We start from the raw sequence: 24,773 nt of genomic DNA, 5'->3' as shown, positions 1-24,773 counted from the left end.
GGTCTTTAATCAAAAGAGAAAAATAACAGTGGGTTGCAGTTCAGACACCATGATCTGTTTTCACCTTTTCAGGCCTATAATTACACCAGTTAATTCCATTAAGTATTAAAATTGATGCCAGATGAACTTATGAGGAGGAAAAAGTAAGTACGCGTTTCTTTAGCTTTATAATTAGTGCATTTATATTTACTACTTAATAACTCCTGCATCACTGTAAGTGTACATTTATGATGATTCTTCATGTACTTCATCTCAAACCCTCTATAGTATGTTTTATGTGTATGTGTGGCCAAATGTCATGTCACCATAGTATTTCTATAATGCAGTGGTTCCCAACATGAGGTTCGGGGCCCAGAGGGATCCCAAAATAAATCTGAGGAGGGATTAAATTAATTAAAAGGATAAAAAGGGAAATAAATTTTATTCGTTTTTAAGTCTGTCCTTGATTTATTTCTTCTTTTAATCCTTTCTGCTATTGTTTTCTTTTTCTCGCATCTGTCTTTTTATTCATCTTTTGTGAAGCATCCTTTGCATCCTTTTGTATGAAATGTGCTTTATAAATAAAGCATTATTGTTTTTAAAAATCCTTAAAAGGAAAATCAGGAAAGTGGCCTTATTTTAAGGGGTCAAAAGATCCGCTTCTGTGGTGTATTGCAGGTTCTTCATCGTGAATTTTTAAGGAACAGTTCGGCTTTTTGAGAAATGCGGTTATTTGCTCTCTTGCTGAGAATTCGATGAGAGGATTGATACCACGTCTCTGGTCACGGTATATATGAAGCTGGAGCCAGCAGCCAGTTAGCTTAGCTTAGCATAAAGACTGGAAACAGGGGGAAACAGCTAGCCTGGCTCTGACCAAAAGTGAAAAAATCAGCATCTCATAAAGCTCACTGCTTAACACGTCTATTCCGGTTTGTTTAATCCGCACTGTGGGAGAAAAAACCTTCAGCTGGGCCCGATCCAGGTCCTCTCACACACGGTTTAATTCTTCTTCAGTAAAACACTTGAGTCCAATGCGATGTAGATTTTACTGAAATATCAAAACAAAGTACACGTAAAACCGAGTTGGTTTGGGAAGCAAAGGAACAGGCTCAGTTGTGCGTTCACTTATATTTTCAAAACACGCTCCTCCTGGCGGGTTGTTGGGATGCTCCCTATTGGTCCATAATCAGAACACGGAAATCATTGACAGTCTCTGATTGGTTATGAATGATTGTTCCATTAAGCTTTTACCCGCCATTACACAAGGCACGAAAACATGATTACCTCAACTGTCCTTAAATAAATTGCATAAAGATAAGGTTGTTTTTGAGACACTACAGCAGGAGGATCCGGGCACAGAGCTATGACTCCTGGGAAGAGCGTCTTTTTTTTCTGTCTCTTAACTTGACAGAAAGAGTTTATCACAAAACTTCCCAGGCTCTGTTCACCGAAATACAAACTTGGATCATAAATTCAGTGTTTCTTTGATCATGTATGTCCAGCAATTGTAGACATTATAATCTAAAGTATCATCTAAGATATATATAAAGTCTTTGTCACAACACTATATGTATTAATCAGGAAACATGTTACTTGCGACCAAAGAGTGAGCTAATTCGTGCACTAGGAACACAGGGAAGGGGACGTTCACTCACTCCAGAGTGTACACACAGTTAGCAGTGGCCTTGCAGAGAGCTTCTTCATGCAGTGGACACCCTTCCACGGGAATGTAGGTGCAGTACAAGCAGGCCGGTGCTTTCACTTAGCAGCACAACCTGAATGATTATTGAACTCAAGGAAAATATTTTCCCACAGTACAAAAGCTGAAACGTAGCGGGGGTTTATGTGCTGTTATTTCTTGGCTGGGTGCAGTGACATCCTGGAGTCTCTGGTGGTTGCCTTGCAACCTCAGTGTGATGAGGCTAGCTGTCTGAAACAGCCTGTTTCCCCCCTGCTTCAAGTCTTGATGCTAAGCTAAGCTAAGTGGCTGCTTGGCCGTAGCTTCATATGTAACATACGTCTAACTTTTCTCTTTTAAAAAATAGTTTGCTTTTTCTGTCTGCAGCTTGGTAAGTAGTCTGCAAACACAGGTTTCATTAAAAGCAGGACTTGGAGTGAACATGTGATTGTGGCCCCCTGCAGCTCCTCATCTTCAGGGTCCATGTGTGAGTCCAAAGGAGGGGGGTGGCCCCGCCCTCTGGAACCGGCCAGCCAATAGGAGCTCTCCCTGGATTATCCTGCTGTTATAAAGCCTGAGGATGCAGAAGCTGCTGGAGGAGCGCGCACTCAAAAGGAAAAACGCAAGTGAGCAATCAAAGCAAACTGTGTGGAGAAAGGAGAAACTGATCCAACAAGTGCTCAGAAGAGAGGAAACAGAAGGTGAAAGAAGAAAAAGAAGTGATGGATCACTCCAAACAGACACAGTACAGCTCAAACGAGAAGAAAGACACCGGGGACAGCGGCTCCGTGCTGAACGGACACTTTGAAGGGATGGTGAAGCGGCCAGCCGGCGGCACCGGGCGCTCCGCCGCTCCCCAGCCTCCGGGCGCAGAGTCCGGTTCGCACCGGCCGGCCGCCTCGGTGATGGAGAGCTGGAGGGAGGAGCGCACCAGGAGCGTGGAGGACAACGAGATGAGCCTGCCGTCCCTGGCCGCGGCTTACACCACCATCCTGCGGGGGCTCGGGGAGGACCCGCAGCGGCAGGGGCTCCTCAAAACCCCCTGGAGGGCCGCCACCGCCATGCAGTTCTTCACCAAGGGCTACCAGGAGAAAATTATCGGTGAGTTTTTAAATCCACAAAGCCGCTCAGAGGCTGTTGGGATTTGTCCTGCGATCAACAGGTGGCAGGTCTGACAGCGAAGAGTAAACAAAACAAAGAGTTGCTGCACCTTTTATATAAAGATGATATGAAATTTAGACTTTTTACCTGATGATCAGAGGGAAGTGGTGGAATATAACTAAAAGCACTGCATTTAGGCTACTCAGGTGCCGTACTTGAGGTAGGCTTATGCTGGAGTATTTCCCTTTTACATTACTTTAATATTGAACTTTTTACTCAACTACATTCATTTTGCAGCTGTAGTTACTTTGTGCCAGAGGTGGAGGAAGCATTCAGATCCTTTACTTGAGTAAAAGCACTAACACCACACAAAAAATACTCTGTTACAAGTAAAAGTCCTGCATTGAAACTGTTACTTAAGTAAAAGCATGTAAGTATAATCAGGGAAATGTACTCAAAGTATTAAAAGTAAAAGTACTCGGTGCAGTAAAATGTCCCCTGTGACTGTTATACTATTATTTATTATATCAAAAAGCAGGATGTTGCTGCTGTAGCTGGTTGAGGTGGAGCTAATTTTGAACTATTTTGTACACAGGACTGCAATTAATGATTATTAATCTGCTGATAAATTCAGCTGTACTTGTATAAACTGTTGGGTTGTGTAATTTATAACAAAACATCATATTACTATTATAAACTTATTTTAAACAGCCAGGTTTCCCCCCCCAAAAAACTGTAAACAAGCATCTTTTATTTTGAAATATTTACTTTCAAATTAAAATCATGCACGCCAAAACGGGTCAGTATACATTAAACTCAAGAGTGTAAGAATATCAGAGTAAATTTCACCTCTTGAGCCTTTTTTCCCCCTTAAACTTTCACTTAACAGTGACATTTTCTCCGCAGTTCAGCTGTAACATCAGATATTCTGTCTCTGCTTGTTTCAGCTGTAGGATGTTTATAATAAATGAAATATTCAAACCCAAAAATATCCTCTTATGGTCCTTTATGGCTCCACTGTTATGTCAAATGCAAATGTGCCAGTTGTCTTGTGTAGAGCTGAAACGATTAATGCAGAAATGAATCTGCTTCAAGTCATCAAGGCAAAAATGCTACGTTTCCTGTTTCCAGCTTCTCCAGTGTGAGGATTTGACTGAAGACGTCACCTTCAGTTCTGGGAACCTGTGATGGACATTTTTATAAGATTCTCTGACAGTTTATAGGCTAACATTTAGCAATAACAGACTGAAGACATCACTTTATGACGTCATTTTATTTTATAGACTAAATGATTAATCGAAGAAATAATCTCCATATTAATCCATAAAGAAATAATCATTAGTTGCAGCCTTAATCTTGTGCATCATTTTATACACATTTCTCCAAAATTCTGCTAGACATAGTTTATATTTTTGGAAACTTTGGGATCCCGACTGGAATTTAAACAGTTTATAATCGTGTTGACTGTTAATAGATGCAGGTAAACATTTAATCTCGAGCAGCTGCCCCCACAGCTAAATCAGCTCTCTTTTCCTGCATGCCATCACGTGTTTTTTCATTTTGTGAGATGTGATCAGGAAGATCTAACCGGGCTTGTTGCTGTGAAACCCCTACCGAAGGGTGTTGTTGTTAAGGTGAAAGTCACTGAAATTAAAATGAGATTGATGTACCCAGTCACAGCAGACAAAAGCCGCCCTTCAACTCTTCAAAGCTGCAGATCTGTCTGTAAGATTTATGTGCGTCGTTCCTCTGGCTCATGTTTGATCCAGCCAAACCGGCCGGCCTGCTGATCCAGAGCCACTTTCAGAGTGGGTGAGTTGCTGAGTCACGTGCAGGGAGGGGGGGTGAAAAGCACCTGGATGGGGGGGGTTTGATTTGCAGTGTCAGGATCACATGGGCCGGCTTCTCCACTCTACGGCGCATTGGAGTGGCTGGAGTCGGGGATCTGCCCCCTCTTCTCCCTCTCAGCCTCCTCCTGAACTCCATCTGGAGGCAGTTTGGCTGTTGTGGGGGAAGTAGCTGTAATACTAAAGGAAGGAATGCAACAGAGTGAGAGAAAAATGTGAGGGAGGAGGAGGTGATGGTGATTCATGTTTGGTCCTGAGAAGGTTCCTCAGGTACGACCAGACGCCTCCCACCTTCTTCTTACCTGTGAGCAGCAAAGGATGGACGGTGGTGAAGATAATGATGACACACAGTACATGTGTGTTGTTCTTCAGGCGGTGGCGGTGCTCAGTCTGTCTGCTGATTGGCTGTTACAGGAGACTCCCCTTTTGACAAAAACACACACACATGTAGTTTTCAGAGGGCTGGATGTTTCTGGAGAGTTATATCATTTTTAGTGACTGTTTGATCAGTGTGTTCACGTGTGTGCGTGCATGTGTGTGTGGCCTAAAATCCTCTTGTTGTCGAGCACATGACCGACAAAACTCTAATGAGGAAAAGTTATGCAGAGATTAAGCAGGAATTCTGAGTTTGTGATGTTACAGGAGCCCCATTACAGATTAAAATGTTCTTCTGTTTAGTGCACACGTTTTTGCTTTTAATTAAACAACAATTATTTTCATTATCAATAAATCTGTGAATTGTTTTCTCGATTGAGCGTTTGCTCTATGAAATATCAGAAAATAGTCGAAAATGTCCATTACAAATCCCCAGAATGCAAGTTGATGTATAAAAATACCTTTTTTTCTGTCTGACCAACAGTCCAAAAAAAAAAACCCCAGTCACTCTGGTGACTTTTCCTCTAGCGCCATCATCAGGTCAAAATTAAAATTTGTCCAATACCTGCAAAACTAAAGACATTCCCTTCAGTCTCAGCTGTACTTTGTGTAACGTGCTAATTTTCAAATGTTAGCATGCTAACACGCTAAACTAAGATGGTGAACCTGCTAAAAAATCTGCATATTAGCATGTTGACATTAGCATTTAGCATGGCTATAGACTCTTATGGTACGTGTCCACAGGGGCGTTTTTGGATGTGAGGGGTCGCACCGCTTCCCTGCATTGGACTCTTGGGCGTGCCACTAGGCGGTGTCACGCCCAACACTTGTTTTGAACGACTGACAGCTGATCATCAGCTGGCTGTGTGAAACAAACACACACACACACACAAAAAAAAGCCTTTTGTAGCGTCCAACCAAAGGGCAGCTGTGTGTCTGTGTGTATTTAAAGGCAGGGATGTACAGGGGTGACTCATGACTACACGCCCAGGGTTACGACAATGTATAGGAAATGTGTGTGTGTATGAGATGTGGCAGTGACACACACACACATTTGGCTGTCTAAACAATAAATAAATAACCTTGTTTATTTAGTCATTCACTCCAACGTTTCCTGCTTCAGAGCGTGTCAACATGTGGCCTCTTCACTACTGTGTGTGTGTGTGAATGAATACTACACACACACACACACACACACACACACAGGAGGCAACGCTATTGAATGTAGAGCTGATGATGACTAACACTGTCATTACCTGATAGCCGCCTCGTCTTTCTGTCACCCAGGGCATCCGAACCGGCAGTCCACACCAGCTGCCCTTTATTTAGTTAAGGTTGACTTAATGTTATTTTCCTTCAGGTTGTGTGTGTGTGTGTGTGTGTGTGTGTGTGTGTGTGTTTGTGTGTGTGTGAGAGATGCAACTTTCTCTCTAACTGATGGTGTAAGACGCTGCAATGAGGAGGTGGGTGGAGTGTTTGTGCAGTTAAATGTCCTCAAAGTATAAGTCTGGTTTATAACAACAACGTTTTTGGCCATCATTTCAGTAATAATGACATTGTACTCACCAAGTTTAATTGTTGAGATTAGGGCTGCAATTAACAATGGCTATAACAGATATTTTTTATAATAGCAATGTATCCAAAGACAATATGAAAACAATGTGACAATGTGAAAGGGGTCGTAGTGATGAACCTACAGTGAATTATCAGCTGCAGCTCCGCTCGGCTTTACAGAGCTTTATAGTGAGTTTCAGCTCGTTGTTTAAGTATCTGGCCCACCGCTGTCATAGTGTCGTTTCTGGAGCTTTTAGCAGCTAAAGAGCCAGATATGTCCCTCCCGCATAGGCGTGGGACGATATGAACATTTTATGTCACTATAATCCTGGTCAAAATAACTGTGATTCACAATATTATCCCGACAATCCATCAAAACATACTTAAAACTCTTAAAATTGCACTAAAACATACTGGAATCACTTTACCTTACATTTAGTTAAGAAACAAATATTTTTATTGCATCACAGATAGGACACACATCTGTTTAGTGAAAAACAAACGATCAAACAATCTTAAATAAGGTAATCATAAATCATAAGGCCACCCCTGCATAAATAAAGAATAAATACATAATTAATTAAAAAATAGCAACATTGTGTGAGTCTGTTCTTTCTTACATAATAATTCCTGTATTTTTTAAATCAGGCTCTCTTTTTCACTTCTCTGCCATGATGTCAAATGGCAGAGACAACAATTTCATCAATTGCATCAGTATATATAATTTACCCCTGACTTACGAAATACAGGAATTATCCTTGGCATTGGGCTTTTTAAGTCACTCGTGAGGATATTCACAATTATCCTGATAATGGAAATTTACCACGATCAACTTATCTTGAGTGTTTTTTATCCCAATCCGCGATAAAATCGAATTTCGTCCAATCCATACTCACAAGTCCAAAGACAGAGCTAAAAGAAAGTGAATATTGGACTTACATTCATCAGGTGGACACGAACACAACTCCAAATGAATGCTAACGTTGTTCTGTGTCTGCTGGATGTGTAAACAAGCAGCTGTTTGCTAACAAGTTCAACGTATCAACTAAAAAGGTGATGATACGTCAGTGTTGTTTCTGCTGCCCCCAAGTGAACAAAAAAATCAGTTACCAACAGTCAAAAACTCAAAGATATTCAGTTTTCTATCCCATATTGAGAAAAGCAGCAAATCTTCATAACTGAGAAGCTGGAAATAGAGAATGTTTGGCATTTATGCTCGAAAAATGGACGATTAATAATCAGAATCAGAATAGCTGTCGATTAATCAAGTAGTCGTTTCGGCTATAGTTATAGATCTGGCGACATCGTTAAGTCCAGTGGGACAACAAACACGAGCAGTTAGAAGATCAGGTTTTAGACAAATCTCCAGGTCAGTGAAGCGTATTTACTGACTGATTATCAACAACCTGTCTGATTGTCTGACTGTTTGTGTCACAGATTGTTGTAGCGATGTTTCCAGATCACAGCAATTAACTTGGCGACAGCAACGTCATCAGCAGCAAAGTCTCGCTCACCCTTTAACTTTGTTGTTGATTACAAAACTTTCAAAACAGGATTACCACTTTATTGCAGCGTCAGCCTGAAGGCATTCAGAATCAGTTTGTCTTGTTTGTGCGTCAGTAAGGTTTAAAGTGTGTCCAGGAGCTGGACTCTGGAGTCGATCCAACAAACAGTCAAACAAAAATGGTAAAAAAAAAAAACGAGACTTTAAAAACATCTGAATGTGTTGATCTTCTCTCCAAACACAGACTACCTGCTACCCTGTTTACACACACACACACACACACAGTCATACAATAAGACTGAAGCAACAAGTCAGTCTGCTCTCTGTTGTTTCGTTGACCTCATCCCCTCTCCCTCTAACAGATAGCCAGTCAGGAAATTAAAAAGTGCGGCGGTGAGAGCGAGAGGCGCCTGCGTCGTCACAAACAGATAAAGCGGTTTATTGAACTCCCTGCAACTGAAAAATGCAATAAAGCAACAACAGGAAGGAGTGTATGGAAGCAGAGCTATAATTAGACGGCGATGTTTGCCAGAGAGAAACACCAAAGTCGACGATAAAGAGAGCGGCAGCTGAACGGTCGAGGTGAACAGGGCGTCCCTGGTGGTTTCCATCTGTCTGTCCTCGAGGGTACAGAAAGTGATGCAGGACGGTTTTTATCCAGAGCTAAATGCTGGCAACGGACATAAAATAAGGATCTTCTATAGCACATAAATAAATAGTAAATTATCTTAAATAAACTTCCAAAATTCCACACGCCTAACTGGATTAAGAATAGTTAATCATCCAGTTGAACCAGGATCAGGTTTATTGCCAAGTAGGCCTTCACATGCAAGGAACTTGCCTTGGTGTTTTGGTGCATAACGCTCACAATAAACATAATAAGAGAAAAGAAAAAACAACTACTGCAAAAGTCAAGAATCGTAAATATAAAATAGAAATTTACAATAAGAAAATATGTAAAATATATCTGTTTTAAAATGAAAAGAGCTGTACAGTGTTTAAAATGAAGAGGATGGAATGTGTAAAATATTGACCAAGGAACTGGTCAATAAATTCATAAAAAAGCAAAGTCTTAAAGAAATAAGTAGATCAAATGAATCAATATACGGAATGACTGTTAGTATGTAAATCTGTAAATTTAAAAAATATAATGTTTAAAAACATTTTTGAGGTGTTTTTTGGGAGTTACAGCAGATTCCTTCCATCCCTCCTCCGTTTTGTCTCCGCAGACGTGCTAAACGACGCCATCTTCGACGAAGACCACGACGAGATGGTGATCGTCAAAGACATCGACATGTTCTCCATGTGTGAACATCACCTGGTGCCCATCTTCGGCAGGGTGAGAGAAGCACACACACACACACACACACACACACACACACACACACACCAGGGTTCAACAGTTAGCTGATGTCAGGAGAAACCAGAAACACGGCGTTCCAGTTTCAGTCAGGAACGAGGGATTTTCAAGAGAAATGAAAGCAAAATGAGTCCACTTTAGTGGAACATGTGTTGTGTAACGTGGTGCCAGTCAAAGGCCAACAAGGCGAGGTCGTTGTTAAACATCTGTGACACTGTCTGCACGACAGCTCGGAATTTGGTAGTTTGTCATTTAAATTTGTAGATCTCATTGTGGAGGATCTTTAGACAGCACGATGTTCCTGTCTTCTTTAAACCAGGCAACACTTTAAGACAGAAACTCGTTCAGCCTAAGGACAAGTTACCCACACAGAAACAGAGCAATGTTGTCTACTCCATTCAGTGCAGTGAGGAAAACTGCAAAGAACGTTACATAGGCGAAACCAAACAGCCACTTCACAAAAGACTTTATCAGCACAGACGACACGCTAACTCAGGATTACAGAGCGCCGTGCATTTGCATTTAAAAGCTACAAACCGCACATTTGAAGACAGCGAGGTGAAGATTCTTAGTAGAGAGAAGAGTTGGTTTGAACGGGGCGTCAAGGAAGCCATTTTTGTGAAGAAAGAGAACCCCTCTTTGAACAGAAATGGTGGTCTGAGATTTAATCTGCCCAAAGTCTATCAGAGTGTATTATCACCTTGGTCACGCCTATCACATGCTAATCAGGCACTTAACAGTGATGAAGTAGGTGCAGCCAGAAAACAATAGGCCTGATTACTGATTACTGGGCCATCTTGGAAACTATTAGGTCAGTTCCAGGTGAAACTAGCTATTAACAGATACTCAGGCAGATTCCCTCCTGAGGGCAGGGCTTATGGAACTCAGAGTAGCTTAAATTTCCAGTTCCCGTCCAATTTTTTCACAATTGAGAATGACTTCCGGATGGGAGCCGAAACGTCTTGATTCTGAAAACAGTGTCCAGATGACTACGACTGAAACCTTTTCTACGATAGATCTCATTGTCATTGTCATCTCATTTAGATCAAATGTAAAAATACTTACGCACTTCATTTAAAAAGATCACGCTGTTCTGAGGATGCTCATACTGTATCAGTCCGTCCGTCCAGCAGATATCTTTGACGACTATATTAATATTCGTGATCCCCAGAGGATGAATCCTAATAATTTAGGTGACCCCCTGACCTTTCCTCTAGCGCCACCATCACTCAAAAAGTTTGACTTTGACACAATATAATATACAGTAGGTATAAAAAAATCCAAAATCCGGCTACCTGCGCCTCTAAAGCATCACTGATTAACACGTTGTATCTTGTTTGTTTAAATCGTAAAAAAGTTTTACGCGGGGTTATATGCCGAACTACTTCTTGGCTCTGAGCCGTTGCCAGGCAACCAGCCGAGACTCCAGCAAGTTGCCGGTCCCTGCCGAGAAATATTCTGGCTCATAACCTCCCGTAAAACTACAACTTGTCATTTATACACTTCAGTTTTTGTACAGAAGAAACAAACGAGATATAACACGATGAGCTTTAGACGTGCTGACAGGTGGACAGAGCCAGGCTAGCTCTTTATGCTAAGCTAAGCTAACCGGCTGCTGGCTGTAGCTTCATATTTACCACACAGACATGAGAGTGGTATCGATCTTCTCATCTAACTCTCCACCAGAAAGCCAATAAGCTTATTTCCCAAAATGTCAAACTATTCCTTGGAGGACCTGTTGGTTTGGAAGCCACTGCTTTTACATTGACAAAAGTAGTAAATAATTGTCCACGCATGTCCAGATATGCTACATCTCTAGTGTCCACCGTGACAGAAATGTCCATACAGGTTGTCACAGTCCGGGGATGTACAATGAGTATGATTTTAAAAAGTAGTTTAAATAAACTGTACATCAAGCCACACTCAAGAGGGGCACATGAATAAACATACACTACTTAGTGCAGCCGAGCCGCTTAGCCTTAGAGGAAGCTGTGAATATTCACAGTTTAATACGAAAAACATGGTAACAGATGTGTATCTTAAAAACCATTTCTCTCTGACGTTTATCTGGAGGCGGCTGGTCTGAACAACAGAGACATAAGAAACAATCAGATTAGCTGAGATCTGTTTAAGTTTTTTGAGCCTCCTTCCTGCTCCTTTGACATCATCACTCTCCACTAAAGCCTGATTGGCTTCTTCCCTCTTTCGGATTTTTCTTTCTCTGCTTCCGTTATCCCTCCATCTTTGCCTGCAGGTGCATGTTGTTTAAGACAATAGGGGCTGGCAGCTGATCCTTTTCCACCGGTGTAAATGGGCTCTGATGACAGCAGAGAATAACACGAACACTTACCGCACCTCCTGTGTTAGTGTGAGTGTGTGTGTGTGTGTGTGTTGTGGCCATCAGGTGGCTGTTTATGTCCCTAAACCTCCTCCCTCCCCTTGTCATCGTCAGCAGTGTTGCCTCTTATCCAGTCTCTCTCATCTGTCTGTCTGTCTGTTGTGTTTCTCAGTGACTCACCACACAGAGAGAGGCCGCCTCCTCCTCCTCCTCCTCCTCTGCCTCCTCCTCTGTTGTTGTTCAGACGGCGTGCAGGTCGCCGCTGGCTGTTTGACGAACTGTTTCGATGTCTGCCGCACAAGAGCAGCTTATTGCAGGCCGTCGTTCACTTTGCGAGCAGCACAGCCGCTGTCATATCACAACAATTTGAAGAGAAAATACATCGAAAAAAACCATTTGGTCTCCTATGCAGCCTTTAAAGTTCCCATAAAATGGTATCATTACTTCTTCTATGTGATGTACAGTAAAAGGTCATTGAGGAGTCAATCTTAAGTGTAATTTGACAGAATGGGAAGAGAGGCGGGATTGGGACAGTTACTGTGTGGTCACGGTGTCCCTAGTTTGAGTCCATCCTTAGACCTTTATTTCATGTTGTCCCCCATCTCCCTCCCCTAATTTCCTGCCCCATCTGTATATATATGTAGATGGGTGACAAATGAAAGGAAAAACCAACATGAAGTGTCTTAGTATGGAGTCCGGCCACCACGAGCCTCCAGAGCAGCTTCAGTGCTCCTTGCTGTGGAGCTCTATGGGAGGGATGAACACCGTTCCTACACAGGATATTCCCTCATTTATATATACAACCTTTATTTAATCAGGTCAAGGTCTCTTTTGCAAGAGAGACCTGAGTACGGCAGATAGAAAGAAATACAAACATAGCCAGACACAACACAAGGACATACAGCATCAGAGCCAGTCAGAGACGTCACTAAATAGATTTGAAGATGAAAGTTCATATTATATCATTTCGCCTTGTGGAGATGGCGGTGGAGAGCGTCGTCTTACACGTTCAATCTCCCACAGGTGTGAAACTGGGTTGAGATCTGGTGACCGTAAAGGCCGAAGCATTTCATTCACGTCATTTTCATCCTCACCGAACCGTTCAGTGAGCCCTGCTGCACGGAAGCATCTGCATTTGAAGTTTCTCCTTTTTATTCAGGTTTTACCTTTCATTTGTCCCACGTCTGTATATATATATATATATATATAGAAAAGATGGATTAATAAAACAAGTGTGATAACTGTATTGGTTGGACTTCTCTGTTATACCATTTCATGTCTTTAAGATATATTTTCTGACTCACCAGTGGGTCGGTCTTTACAGACATTTGTGAGGTGAAACTTAAACCCACAAAACTTAGTTTGAATTCACAAAAAGAATTTATGAATGGCAAGGGTGAATAAAAAGATGCCCAAACATCTAAAGTATTTTAATATGGCCGTGAAAAACATGGGTTCAAATCATATACATTCAGTTTCCAGTTCAGTAGGTAGCCTGCCCTCGTTGATATAAATGGGGTGGACAAAATACTAGAAACGGCAGTCAGTATAACGCAACGCAGTTCAACAACACCACAAGCTACAGCCGCTAAAAGGATCATAAAGTTGAATCGATGCCTCTCTAATACAGTTTCAACACAAACTGAACATTATAACCTTCATGAAGGATTTATTACAGGACATTTATATTAGACTGCATTAGTTTTAGCTAGCTGTGCCAAATAAACTGGCAACTGAGCATAATGTCGGTGTTTGTTTCCTAATTTAAACAAACTTAAAGCTACATTAATCAATATTTTTGGGCCACAAGAACAGCAGAAGAACTACCGGTTACTGTCTCTCTTCCACGCCCTCGCCCACGAGAAACGGAGCTACGCCATGATAGTAATGAAACGTAAATAACATTAATAATATTATCTTGCCAAATCGGTGGGAAAATATTTTACCTGCTACGTAATGTATAGCTGATGGTAGAGCATAAGTTACTGTTACTGTTGAAGTTACTAGCGATAAAGTTATCGATACGTAGGCTAAGCTACTCCTCGGCTTAGACTTTGGCTTCGACACCTGTTTAAATATTGACAGGCTTATTGCCAAACTTGCTACAGTAGCTATTACAAAAAACATATGTCACCTGTATTTTCATAGCGATAAAAATAGTTTCCCCTTATTGAGGCCAACTTACCCTCGGGCAGCAGACGCTCTGGATTCTGCCATATTGCCCAGTTGTTAAGTGTCGTTGCCTCGGCAGTGCGCGTCCATGAATTTGGGGGGTGGAGGTTCTGGAGGAGCACTGAAGGGAGGGGTGTATTTGTTTGGCTTTCTCCAGAATCGCAGACCCCACCTTCAACATAGCAAACAGACAAGACACAGAGCAACATTAGCATTCATTTGGAGTCATGTTTCTCGCCACTTGATGACTGTACGTGGGTTGCTTTAAAATCGATGATTACTCTTATTCTTTCTTTCTTTTTCTTTTTTTTAACCTCGCCCCATCGTCACTCACAGCATGTGCCAGCAAATGTGAATAATGTGAGCAGATAAGTGAAAAAGCAGCCGTGACAGTCGGCGTGTTTGATGCCGATATGTCAGGCCGCTGCTGCAGAGAGGCAGGAAAAGGGAGGGATTGGAGGAAAAAGCAGAAAAAGAGATCTTTGCACGCTTGTTGCCGCTGCCCTTTCTCTCGTCTTGTCAACAAATTGCGTTTGACATTTGAGTGGAGCACACGAGTGTGTGTGTGTGTGTGTGTGTGCGCGTAAGAGAATTAGAGCCTCCAGTGATTCTCCGGCTGATGACTCCGTCTCTTCCTCCTCTGGTGCTCATCCACCTGCTCTGCTCTCATCTTCGGCTTTTGTTGTCGTCTTTTTGATTTCTGTGATTTGTGTTGAATATCCGGGCTAAAACACTTTAACTCACCAAACTATAACTGGTTGGGTTTAGGGTCAGGTTAAGGTAAGGGGAAACACATATCGACGGGGAAACAGACTTCAACACAGCACCAGCACCAGCACCAGGATGATAATTCACACATCCACAACAGACCACGTATACTGTAGCCGTGTTGTTGAAATATTTACCTGTTTGCCAGTAAAATATCTTTTAGGTTTATCACTACACACAAAAACTGCTTCAAAAAACATTCAAAATAGTTAAAAACAGTGTCTTCATTTTCAAGAGTTAGCCAAGTGCACTTCCACCTGACAGAAAAGAGCATACAGCTCTTTATTATCTATTTTGCTACAGCATGATTAAATGTTGATGATTATTCATTTGTTAAACATAGACTCAACTCGGGAAGGGAACTTATTGTGATATTAAGTGCCGAGAGCGGCCCTGCTAGCATGTTTCTGCTCGTGAACATATCTGTAATTTTGCAGCTTTTAGCTGCACTTTCCTCCCTCTCAGCTCCACCTCCTCTCTTCCTCTCCTTCCTTCTCTTCCTCTTTCTCCTGTGATGTCCATTTTTCCTCCTCGCCATGTGCGCTCCACTCCGCACATTGTGTTGATGCGTATGTGCGTGCAAGCAATCAAGTGTGATGACAGGTAGAGATCATACCATCAGGTTAAAAGCAGGCTGACAGTCTACAGTGTTGTTGTTTTTGCTTTGATTTACACATTTGATTTTGCAGTTTTAAAGGTGGAGTATGCGGATTTGACTCGCTCCCTTTTATTTGCCCAGTTTACAGTTGTCCCATAACATAATGTCCACATTAGGGCACTTAAAATAAAAAAAATCACTTTCACTTAGAAAAACAACAACAAAAAAAACAGAGTAGCCTGTTGTAAAAGTTACCGAGGCCCAGACCTCGCTGGTAGCTACATCTGCTCCGATGATCTACTGCACGACCTGTCTCGCCTCAAGCAGTGTTGCTGATCTGGGATCAGATGAGTTTTACAACATCATCTGCCACAGTGAAAACAGGGTTAACTAGTGTAACATATTTGAGCTTGAATTTTTCACTTTGTGCAGGTTCACATCGGTTACCTCCCCAACAAGAGAGTTCTGGGCCTCAGCAAGCTGGCCAGGTGGGTACATTTACTCGAAATTGTGTGTGTGTGTGTGTGTGATTTCTCTCAGATTAATTGGCCAACTTACAGTAGATGTGTGTGTGTGTGTGTGAGAGCTAATGTGTATTTAAGCTGATTATTAAAACATGTGTGTGTGTGTTTGTGTGTGTACTGGCGTAGAATCTGATCCCACTGACCCCAATACCTTCAGGCTTATCGCACTAACACCCCTTACTAACCAGGTACTGGACATACACACTCGCACTTGTGATGAGAAACAGCTAAACCATTCACATTTTTAAGACAAAAACGAAGCTGTTGGGCTGGTGTAAACTGTAACCTGTTGTAGCTCCTGCTGCACACTAGGTGGCGCTAATTAAAAACCGATAACATTTGGTTTCTGTGCTGATCCAAGAGCAAGAGAAAGAAATACTGCATGCTATAATTTTGTCGTTTTTTTGCTGAGATCTGGGGACAAGTTAGATGGAGCAACAAAAAAAAAATACTATCAGTCAGAATATTAGATATTATTAGATTAGCCAAATTTATTATTTAAAATGATCACCCAAACTGTCTGTTCACAGACTGACGTCTTGGTTCAACTTACGGTATTAACTGTAGTTGCGCGCACACATAGTTTTCCTGCACACTGACGGGTAATTAATTATTAATTTTCAGTACACTCACTTGCAGTTTCACCTCCAATTAAATTGGTTTAGATAATCTGGATAAACTGTTGGCTTGTTTACGACCTGTTTGATCGTCTGACTGCTCGTGTTTCTTGCCCCGTCGAATTAGTAGAGGATTTATTTAGTATTTCATGTTATGAAGAGCATCGTAATCTCTCTGACTTCACCCCGATTTGTAAACAAAAAGTACCTAAAATTACATAAATAATATGATATACAAAATAAAACGCCTACAGCTCCTGAACCTGACTGACTATATACATGAACATGGTCTTTCCAGAACAATAAGCTCTCAAGGTCATTTTTAATGGGCTGGGTAACGTTAACTAACCAAGCACGCAGTTTTCTGGGTGAAACATGTAATAAAAATATTAAAATGTATATAAACTTATATTCATATAATTATAATACAAAGGCCAGGGGTTCAGTTCCCGGTAGTGGCACCTCGGGCTTGGCCATACGGTCCAATTAAGACAACTGGCTTTGTTTAAGTGGGAAGCCAATGAGGGATCACATCATTGTCGTTGACATCCTGCTGGTTGGTTGCGATGCCTGTTGACCGATCGACATCGTCCACGTCACATCAGAAGAGAATGGGACGATTAATATAATGTAATGATTTTTTTGTTGATGACTCAGAATATTTTTTACGTTCAAGACATTTGAGAACAAAATTCACCTGCCACTTCCCCCTCCTGTCACCCCTTCACATCAAAGTCCTCTCCACGTGACTGGACGGAGGACGTTTTTGTTTAAATTTCCATTTGCACTGAAGGCTGCAGTGAGATCGGAGCCGCAGCTTCTTTCCCCTAAAAAACTGTAATATTTGAAGCAGCTCTTGCTATTTTTCTTCAACTGTATGTACAGTACGTCCTGCCACTCCTCGTGCTGCCTGTTTGGTCTTGTGACATTTTCTTGGAGGTGGACGAGGTTGAATTTGTCCAAAATGGTTTTGCTCACAGAGAAGAGCAACAGGTCGAAGGTGAAGATCTGGTTGTTTCTGCAGATCTCTTCATTTTCCTTCTGTTTCCTCAAACCAACAGCTTTAAAATGACTGAATTTTTGTTGTTGTTGTTTAATGTTTATTTTGGTGCCTTAAAATGGGGTTGGGTTCACCTTGTTCGTGAGAAATGTTGATATGAACAACCTCAGTTTATGAAATGTGACACAAGCTGACATTTAAAAAGATGGTAGAGCTCAGAGAAGTTAGTTACCGTCGTCATCAACTTCTTTCTTGTTCCTCAGCATGGTGCTGAAAACACACAATTATTCACCGTCTTTGAAAAGATACGGACTCTTAATGTTCCTTTTTGTTGTCAACGGCTCATCAAATGTATCCTTGCGAGTTTAACCACTTGAAGGGTAGAGTATTATACACTCGAGCTCCCATGCCAAAAACACAGACACAAAAGTGTTTTATTGTGTGGATAACCATGTTTTAATTATCGTCTCAAATGATGGCATTATTCTATATTTCTCTTATTGTCAACAAATACCATAAAAAGAATAATGAAAGAAGTGTCTCTCAATACTTTCAAACTTCCCTACCCTGTCTGTAGCTCTCAGAAAAAAAACAACCCTAAAAATATATAGTTTCATATTTTAAAAAGGCTGCATAAATTCCTAAAACCGCTGCTCACTGTAGTTTTCAGCAAACGCTACTCAAACAGGAGGAAATAGTGCATTTGTTGGGGACTATTTTCAGCGGCGGGTGAATCCACATGTGGTGCTGTAGTGAGTGTTTGGGGCAGCAGGACGGTGTGTGTGGGACTGAGTCAGAATAAACTACAGTGTGTGTGTTCATGGTGATGAAGGAACACAGTGCAACATCTTTGACAATAAGATAAATGCTGAAAATATTGCTAGACTTGTCTTTTCCGTTTTCAGTTAAGTTAGTTGTAAATTTTTCCTCCCATCAGCGTCTTCCCGTTCGGCAGTTTGTCAACTTTTCACTGTCTTTGCACTAAGGATGCATTACTGAGGCGTTTTCTCTCTTTTCTCTCCCCCAGGATTGTTGAAATCTACAGCCGTCGACTACAAGGTATCAAGGAAAAGTCCGCTGTTACACAAACACAGATTCTCGTTTCCTGTTCAGAGTTCAGTGTTTCTGTTTGACTCTGTCAGCCTAAATGTTGTTTGTTCTGTCTAACCTGGCTCATGTTTGTCCATCTGTCTGAATGTCCACAGTTCAGGAGAGGTTGACCAAACAAATTGCTGTGGCGATCACCGAGGCCCTGCAGCCCACCGGGGTCGGCGTGGTCATCGAGGCAACGTACGTATGTCGACTGAAAACACAAAATGGAGTGAAATATGTTTTATTCCCTTCATCTTTGCTTTTCTTTCTCCTCCTTGTCCTGCTTCCTCCTTTTCTGTCCAACACCTCCTTCCCTTCACCTCATTTCCCCTCTCCTCGCCTTCCTTTGGCTCATTTCCTTTACTTTCACTTAATCCATCACTTCATTTCCTTTGATTTACTTCCTCTTTTCTGCTACATCTCCTCCTTTCCTTACTCTCCTTTGTACCTTTCTACTCCCCTCTCCTTTTTTATGCTTTAATTTCTTTTACCTCTGTTCCATTACTTTCATCGCATCACTTCATTTCCTTTAATTTCCTTCCTATTTTCTGTTCTCCTTTCCTTCACCTCGTCATTCTTTCTACTCCCCTCTCCTTTTTATTCTTCTATTTGATTTCTTTTACTTCTCTTACATTACTGTCATTTCCATCACTTCATTTCCTTTCGTGTACTCACTCTTTCCTGTCACATCTCCTCTTTCTTTCTCCTCTTTCTACTCCACTTTTATTCTCTCATTTAATTTCTTTTACCGTCATTCCATCGCTTTCATTTCCTTTACTGTACTTTTTTCTGTCACATCTGCTCCTTTTCTTAACCTCTTTCTTTTTTTATACTTTCATTTAATTTCTGTTACTTTTCCATTACTTTCAATTCTATCACTTCATTTACTTTTATTTACTTCTTCCTTTCTGCTACATCGCCTCGATTTGTTTTACCTCATCTTTCTTTCTTTCTGTTCCCCTCTTAGTTTAAGTTCCATTATTTAGATTTTCAACACTTCATTTCCTTTTATTTACCTTCTCTTTTCTGTTACACCTCCCCCTTTCTTCACCTCCCCGTTCTTTCTTTCTTCTCCCCTCCACTTTGTATCTCTTAGTTTAATTTCTTTTACATTTGTTCTTTTACTTTCACATCTTTTCCTTCACTTCACTTCCTTGCCTTTCGTGTTAATCGCCCTCTCTTCCTCTCCGCAGTCACATGTGCATGGTGATGCGAGGCGTTCAGAAGATGAACAGTAAAACCGTCACCAGCACCATGTTGGGAGTTTTCAGGGAAGATCCAAAAACCCGCGACGAGTTTCTGACGCTGATCAGGAGCTGAGGAGGATGAAGCTCCTCCTCTTCCTCCTCCTGTTGCCTGAGGTTACCTCCACCTGTGTGTGTGTGTGTGTGTCTCTGTGTGTGTGTGTGTGTGTTTCCATCTCACCAAAGGCAGTGACAGAGTGTTTACTGTGCTTTCAGTCCGACTCGTCAGATAAGGTGAGGCGTTACCATGGTGATTTCTGTGTGGGGGCGGAGTTTTGTTCGGGGCCGTGTGCTGACATGCTGTTTACTTTTTAGATGACGGGACAGACTTTACCCCCTTTTGTCCCCGCGTGTTGTGTGTGTTCATTAATCAAATATCAGTCTTTGGCCTCGAGATACAGAAGGAGAGTTTAACGGAAAGAATCCACCCTGAAAAAAATAATCGTTTTATTCTTAAAAAGATTAATTACATTTCCAGATGACATGATGTAATTTCCAGTTTAAAGGCCCTTTACAAAGACTGTGTCACAAATTGGCAGCACAAAAATAAAAAAATGTGCAGGCGAACAGCATAAAATTTTACAGTAATATCTTTGTTTTTGAGCTCAGTGAACAGTCAGAGTTCTTCGGGGCTGGAAAAAAAAAGAGATTCTTATAAATAATTGATTAATTATTTATAAGTCGAGCAAAAATGCCAAACATTTGCAGATTCCGGCTTCTGAAATGTGTTTATCATTTTAAATAAAATATCTTTAGACTGTTGGTCGGACTAAACAAGCAATTTAAAGACGTTACTAAACAACTAATCCATCGATTGAAAAAAGAAGTGAAAGATTATTCGATAATGAAAATAAAATCCCTTTGCTTTAAATCGTGTTCGATCATGTTTTTGTGATGGACGGCACTTTAACGCTCAAAAACCTCAGTTTACAAACTTCCTTTCCTTTTATTCAGGACTTTTTGGTTTGCTGAGAAATCAGTTGATTTGAAACTAGAATTGAAACCATGAAGTTTATATTATCAAAAAAGACATCTTGAAACATTTGGTGCAAAATCACTGGGGGGGAAATATGAGCAGACTGCATCTGAAAATGACACCAGTATTCAATTTTCAGCGTCTTATTATTATTATTATTATTATGGTCCTGTTGAAGGATCTGCCTGTATGTGCCAACTCGCCTCTCCATTAAAACCAAACGACTTCACGGTGACGTGACGAGGCAGCCGGCGGGACGCTGTGCTGCAGACTCACCGCTGCCTGAAAACAAACTGAACATTTTCAGTTTCCATGAGAGGCAAATTAAATGTGTGTGTGTCCTTCACAGTTTTCATCCCAACAGATGAACAGTGTGGAAACAAGTGTGTCTGTGTGTGTGTGTGTGTATGTGTGTGTTGTTTGGTGACTTTGTGTTTACTCATGTAGCATATTTTTGCATTTCAAAGCATGATAATGTCCCCAGACAGATTTTGGAAGGTTTTAACTCGTGTCATGTGGTGACTGAAGTCGTGTGTGTGTGTGTGTGTGTGTGTGTATGTGTGTGTTGGAGGGAAGATGAGCGCTGACAAACGGCTCTGATGTTGTTGTTTTTGTGGCCTTGTTGAGAAGGACGGCCTGTTCTGTGGCCCCCTTCACCTTCATTGTCACTTTATGTATATGTTCATTTCAAATACTTTTTAATCAAAGAAAATAAAACTATGTGACACCGATGACTGTGTTCTTCACTTAACTGACATGTACGTTCACGTCATTGGTCTGCATTCATGCGGTGAAAAACGGGAAAAGCTCCTGTTATTGTGACTCCAAGATGGTTTCCCCACACTGCTAGCCTCACAGTTACACCATATCAATAGCCTAAGTTAGCTATTTTTGCTGTCATACACATTTTACAACTTTGTAGCAGTTAATTAACAAATTAAATCAGATACAAACAAACACAAAGCTCATTTTTAATACATTGAATCTACTGAACTAATGTTAATACACGATTTTATTTAAATGTTAGCAACAGTGGCTTTGCCAGTGGTGGAAAAAGTATTCAGATCTTTAACTTAAGTAAAAGTACTAATACCACACAGTGAAAATACTCTGTTGCAAGTAAAAGTCCTGCATTCAAACTCTTAAGTAAAAGTAAGTTTATATTTTGTATTAGTAATGTTAATCTGCAAAGTAACTAGTAACTAATGTTGTCGAATAAATGTAGTGCAGTAAAAAAGTGCAATATTTGCTTTGAAATTGTAGTGGAGTCGAAGTATAAAGTAGCATAAAATGGAAATGCTCAAGTAAAGTACAAGTACGGCAACAAGTCCAAGTACTTCAGTACAGTACTTGAGTAAATGTACTTAGTTACATTCCACCACTGGGCTTTGTGGCCAGTTTGCCAGTAGTCTGTTGACATTTTAGTAAATAAGTTAAACAACTAGGAGGCTGACGTGAACAATGTTTATCCCGCCTAATTAACATAATATCATATTTACAGTTTGAATGTGAGTGAACACGAGATAAGCTAACGTTTAGCATGTAATGTTCTTTTGTGTCTACAGGAGGAAGCTCCTTGCTTACAATAAAGTTTAATTAAAGCTTCTAATGCACCAACTTTACAAAATGGCACGATGAGCACTGAGCTGGAAACACGCTGCCGTCCCATGTAACGAGGGTCGTCCTCCAGCGGGTGAGGAGCGTCCCGTTGTCTTTATGTTGAACCTCCACAGCTGAATGCAATAAGCTCATTGGCGGGTTAATCTGGCCGTGAGCCCAGAGTGAACAGCAGGTGGAGCTGATCATGATCTGGGTGTCTGATAGAGGAATGACTCAGCTGCTCTACCCTGAGTTTTGTTCATTTCATTCACCATCAACCTCACAGCGGCGAGGGTCTGGTTTGTATATTCAACTCTCCAAACTGAAGAAGCAGCTCAAACTAAAACCTTTCGACAGTGCTTCCCCTGCTTTGACGCCACACTCACCACACAAAAAGTTAGAACTTGTAGCTTTAAAAGGCAAAATTTTTCACTGAAATGAAGAGAAAAACTCAAACCATAGTAATAGTACATAATATAATTCCCAAAGTGATTAACAGTGATTATTTTTTGTTAGATTTTGATCCATTAACAAACAAAAATGGTTCTTTTTCATCATTAAAGTCGCTCCCTGACACTTTGGCGCCCCCCAGTGGTCGTATATAATACATAATAGTGCATGGCCAGCCTCAACGCTTCCTTCCTTATTTTTGTTTATAATTGAAAAAGTGCCTAAAAGTAGATTTCAGGGTAGATTTCAAGTTGAGGGCCGACTGCATCTTGATCATTTTCATGTTTCTGCTCAAACTGTTTTGGGTGAAAAACATGCTGATGTTCAGAAATGAATTCAAAGCCTGTGGTTGTTTTATCACCACCCTTTGTAAACCTGTGAAGAAAACTTAAAATATGTGCACAAATTATGTCATTGGTGAGGTCACACGAATAAGTGTTTTTGTGAACATCTGAGCGGTGTAAAAACTCCCCGCATTTTGTGAAACTGTAAGCACACATTCAAAATTCATACGTGTACCTTTAACGTGTGTGCGCGTGCGTGTAACTTTGATTGATCTTAGACGTTCTTAAATTCTTTCTACAACCACAAATCGTGATCATCATTTCACAAACCCTAAATCTCATTAACTCTTGTTTGAACCCATACAATTGTTGCTCCTCGGCTCCATCAAGTGTACATGTGATACACTTTAACATCCTGCACGGCTTTCGCCGATAAAAAGGGAACTCCAGCGATTTAGTGTCGCACTTCTATAAAGCTGAGACTCACAAGAGACAGAGAAAAGGTCAAAATTGATGCAGAAGAGGCCGAGATATCCTGACTTTGAGTTCCTAGTATTAGTCAAGCTCCAAAAACACTGGATCCTACACTTCCCATCATGCAACTTGATGGCGTCTTTAAGTAAACCCCGTGCCTCCTTAATGGCCACATCTTTCTCCTCCGGACTGTAACGAAGGCCCTCTGTTAAACATCTTAAGTCTCTAAGCTCAAGCAGAGATAACCGTTTAAAAACCACACAACATCGTACAGCTGAGTACTCCCAGAGGTGCAGGAAGTATTCAGATCCTTGAGTAAAAGCACTAACACCACACTGTAAAAATACTCTGTTACAAGTAAAAGTCCTGCTTTGAAAATGTTAAGTTACAGTATGGAAGTATAATCAGGAAAATGTACTTTGTATTAAAAGTTAAAAGTACTCAATGCAATAAAATGTCCCCTGTGACTGTTATACTGTTATATATTATTAGATTATGATTACTGATGCATTAATGTAAAAGCAGGATGTTGCTGCTGTAGCTGGAGCTAATGATTAGTTTCATTCTGGATCAATCTGCTGATCATTTTCTCCATTAATCGATTGTTTGGTTTGTAAAAATTCTAAAAAAAAATAGTGAGAAATGCCGTCACAACGACCCAGAGCCCAAAACTATTGATAGGAAAAGCAGCAAATCCTCACATTTGTGAAGCTGGAACCATAAAATGTTTGGTTTTGCATGAACGACGACTCAATGATTGTCAAAATAACTTTCTCTCATTTCACCTGTTCTTGTATAAACTGTTGGGTAGTTTAATTTATTACAGAACATCATATTTTATAGATTCTTCAAATGTTTTGTATATTTGTAAAGTAACTACTAGCTAAAGCTGTAGTGGAGTAGAAGTATGAAGTGGGATTTCATACAGAAATCAGCGGAGTGCCTCTTTAAGAGTTTGAACTGACTATGTTTTAATATAATTCTGCACTCAGTGTTGGAAGCTATTCAAGGTCGAGTCAGTGACTTGGTTTTAGTGAAAGTCGTTTTTGTTCAAATTCAAGGCCTAAAAATATGTTTTTTTTGTTTTTATTTTTGTTAAAAGGAAGACATGAGACGCTTCCATGATGTGAAACGATGACGTTAAAGTGAAATCCATCTCAAACCTGCAGATCTCCACCGGCTATAAAATAAAAACGCCTTTTGAACCCTGTTTTACTGTCGAGACTGAATCTCTCGCAC

At 40.9% G+C, this 24,773-nt stretch overlaps 1 protein-coding gene and 2 long non-coding RNA genes across 5 annotated transcripts; 2 read left to right on the top strand and 1 right to left on the bottom strand.

The window, feature by feature from the left end:
- Positions 1 to 2,232: 2,232 nt before the first annotated feature.
- Positions 2,233 to 21,458, top strand: gch1 (GTP cyclohydrolase 1). Its single transcript, XM_044217955.1, has 6 exons — positions 2,233 to 2,758; positions 9,268 to 9,377; positions 15,707 to 15,762; positions 18,443 to 18,474; positions 18,621 to 18,705; positions 19,701 to 21,458. The coding sequence occupies exons 1-6, from the start codon at positions 2,380 to 2,382 to the stop codon at positions 19,825 to 19,827; spliced, it is 789 nt and encodes a 262-aa protein (XP_044073890.1). The 5' UTR covers positions 2,233 to 2,379; the 3' UTR covers positions 19,828 to 21,458.
- Positions 4,017 to 15,696, bottom strand: LOC122886168. Of its 3 annotated transcripts, none has more exons than XR_006380312.1 (3): positions 11,917 to 15,696; positions 4,908 to 5,028; positions 4,017 to 4,785 (listed from the first exon to the last, which is right to left on the bottom strand). It is a non-coding gene; the product is annotated as an uncharacterized LOC122886168 (long non-coding RNA). The 3 variants fall into 3 exon arrangements; XR_006380313.1 differs by lacking the exon at positions 11,917 to 15,696 and adding an exon at positions 8,094 to 9,255; XR_006380310.1 differs by lacking the exon at positions 11,917 to 15,696 and adding an exon at positions 7,474 to 8,071.
- Positions 21,459 to 21,850: 392 nt separating the features above from the next.
- On the top strand, positions 21,851 to 24,744 carry LOC122886351. The gene is made up of 2 exons (XR_006380336.1): positions 21,851 to 22,420; positions 24,637 to 24,744. It is a non-coding gene; the product is annotated as an uncharacterized LOC122886351 (long non-coding RNA).
- Positions 24,745 to 24,773: the final 29 nt, after the last annotated feature.

The sequence above is a fragment of the Siniperca chuatsi genome, linkage group LG1 (genome assembly GCF_020085105.1).
Source record: "Siniperca chuatsi isolate FFG_IHB_CAS linkage group LG1, ASM2008510v1, whole genome shotgun sequence".
Classification (NCBI taxonomy): Eukaryota; Metazoa; Chordata; class Actinopteri; order Centrarchiformes; family Sinipercidae; genus Siniperca; species Siniperca chuatsi.
This window is presented reverse-complemented; position numbering and strand designations above follow the sequence as displayed.

Excerpts from the sequence above, each read along its gene's own strand:
- gch1 (XM_044217955.1), top strand. The coding sequence starts at position 2,380 with ATGGATCACTCCAAACAGACACAGTACAGCTCAAACGAGAAGAAAGAC. Across the intron at positions 9,378-15,706 it reads TGGTGCCCATCTTCGGCAGG|GTTCACATCGGTTACCTCCC; the intron begins GTGAGAGAAGCA and ends CACTTTGTGCAG. Across the intron at positions 18,706-19,700 it reads GGCGTGGTCATCGAGGCAAC|TCACATGTGCATGGTGATGC; the intron begins GTACGTATGTCG and ends TCCTCTCCGCAG.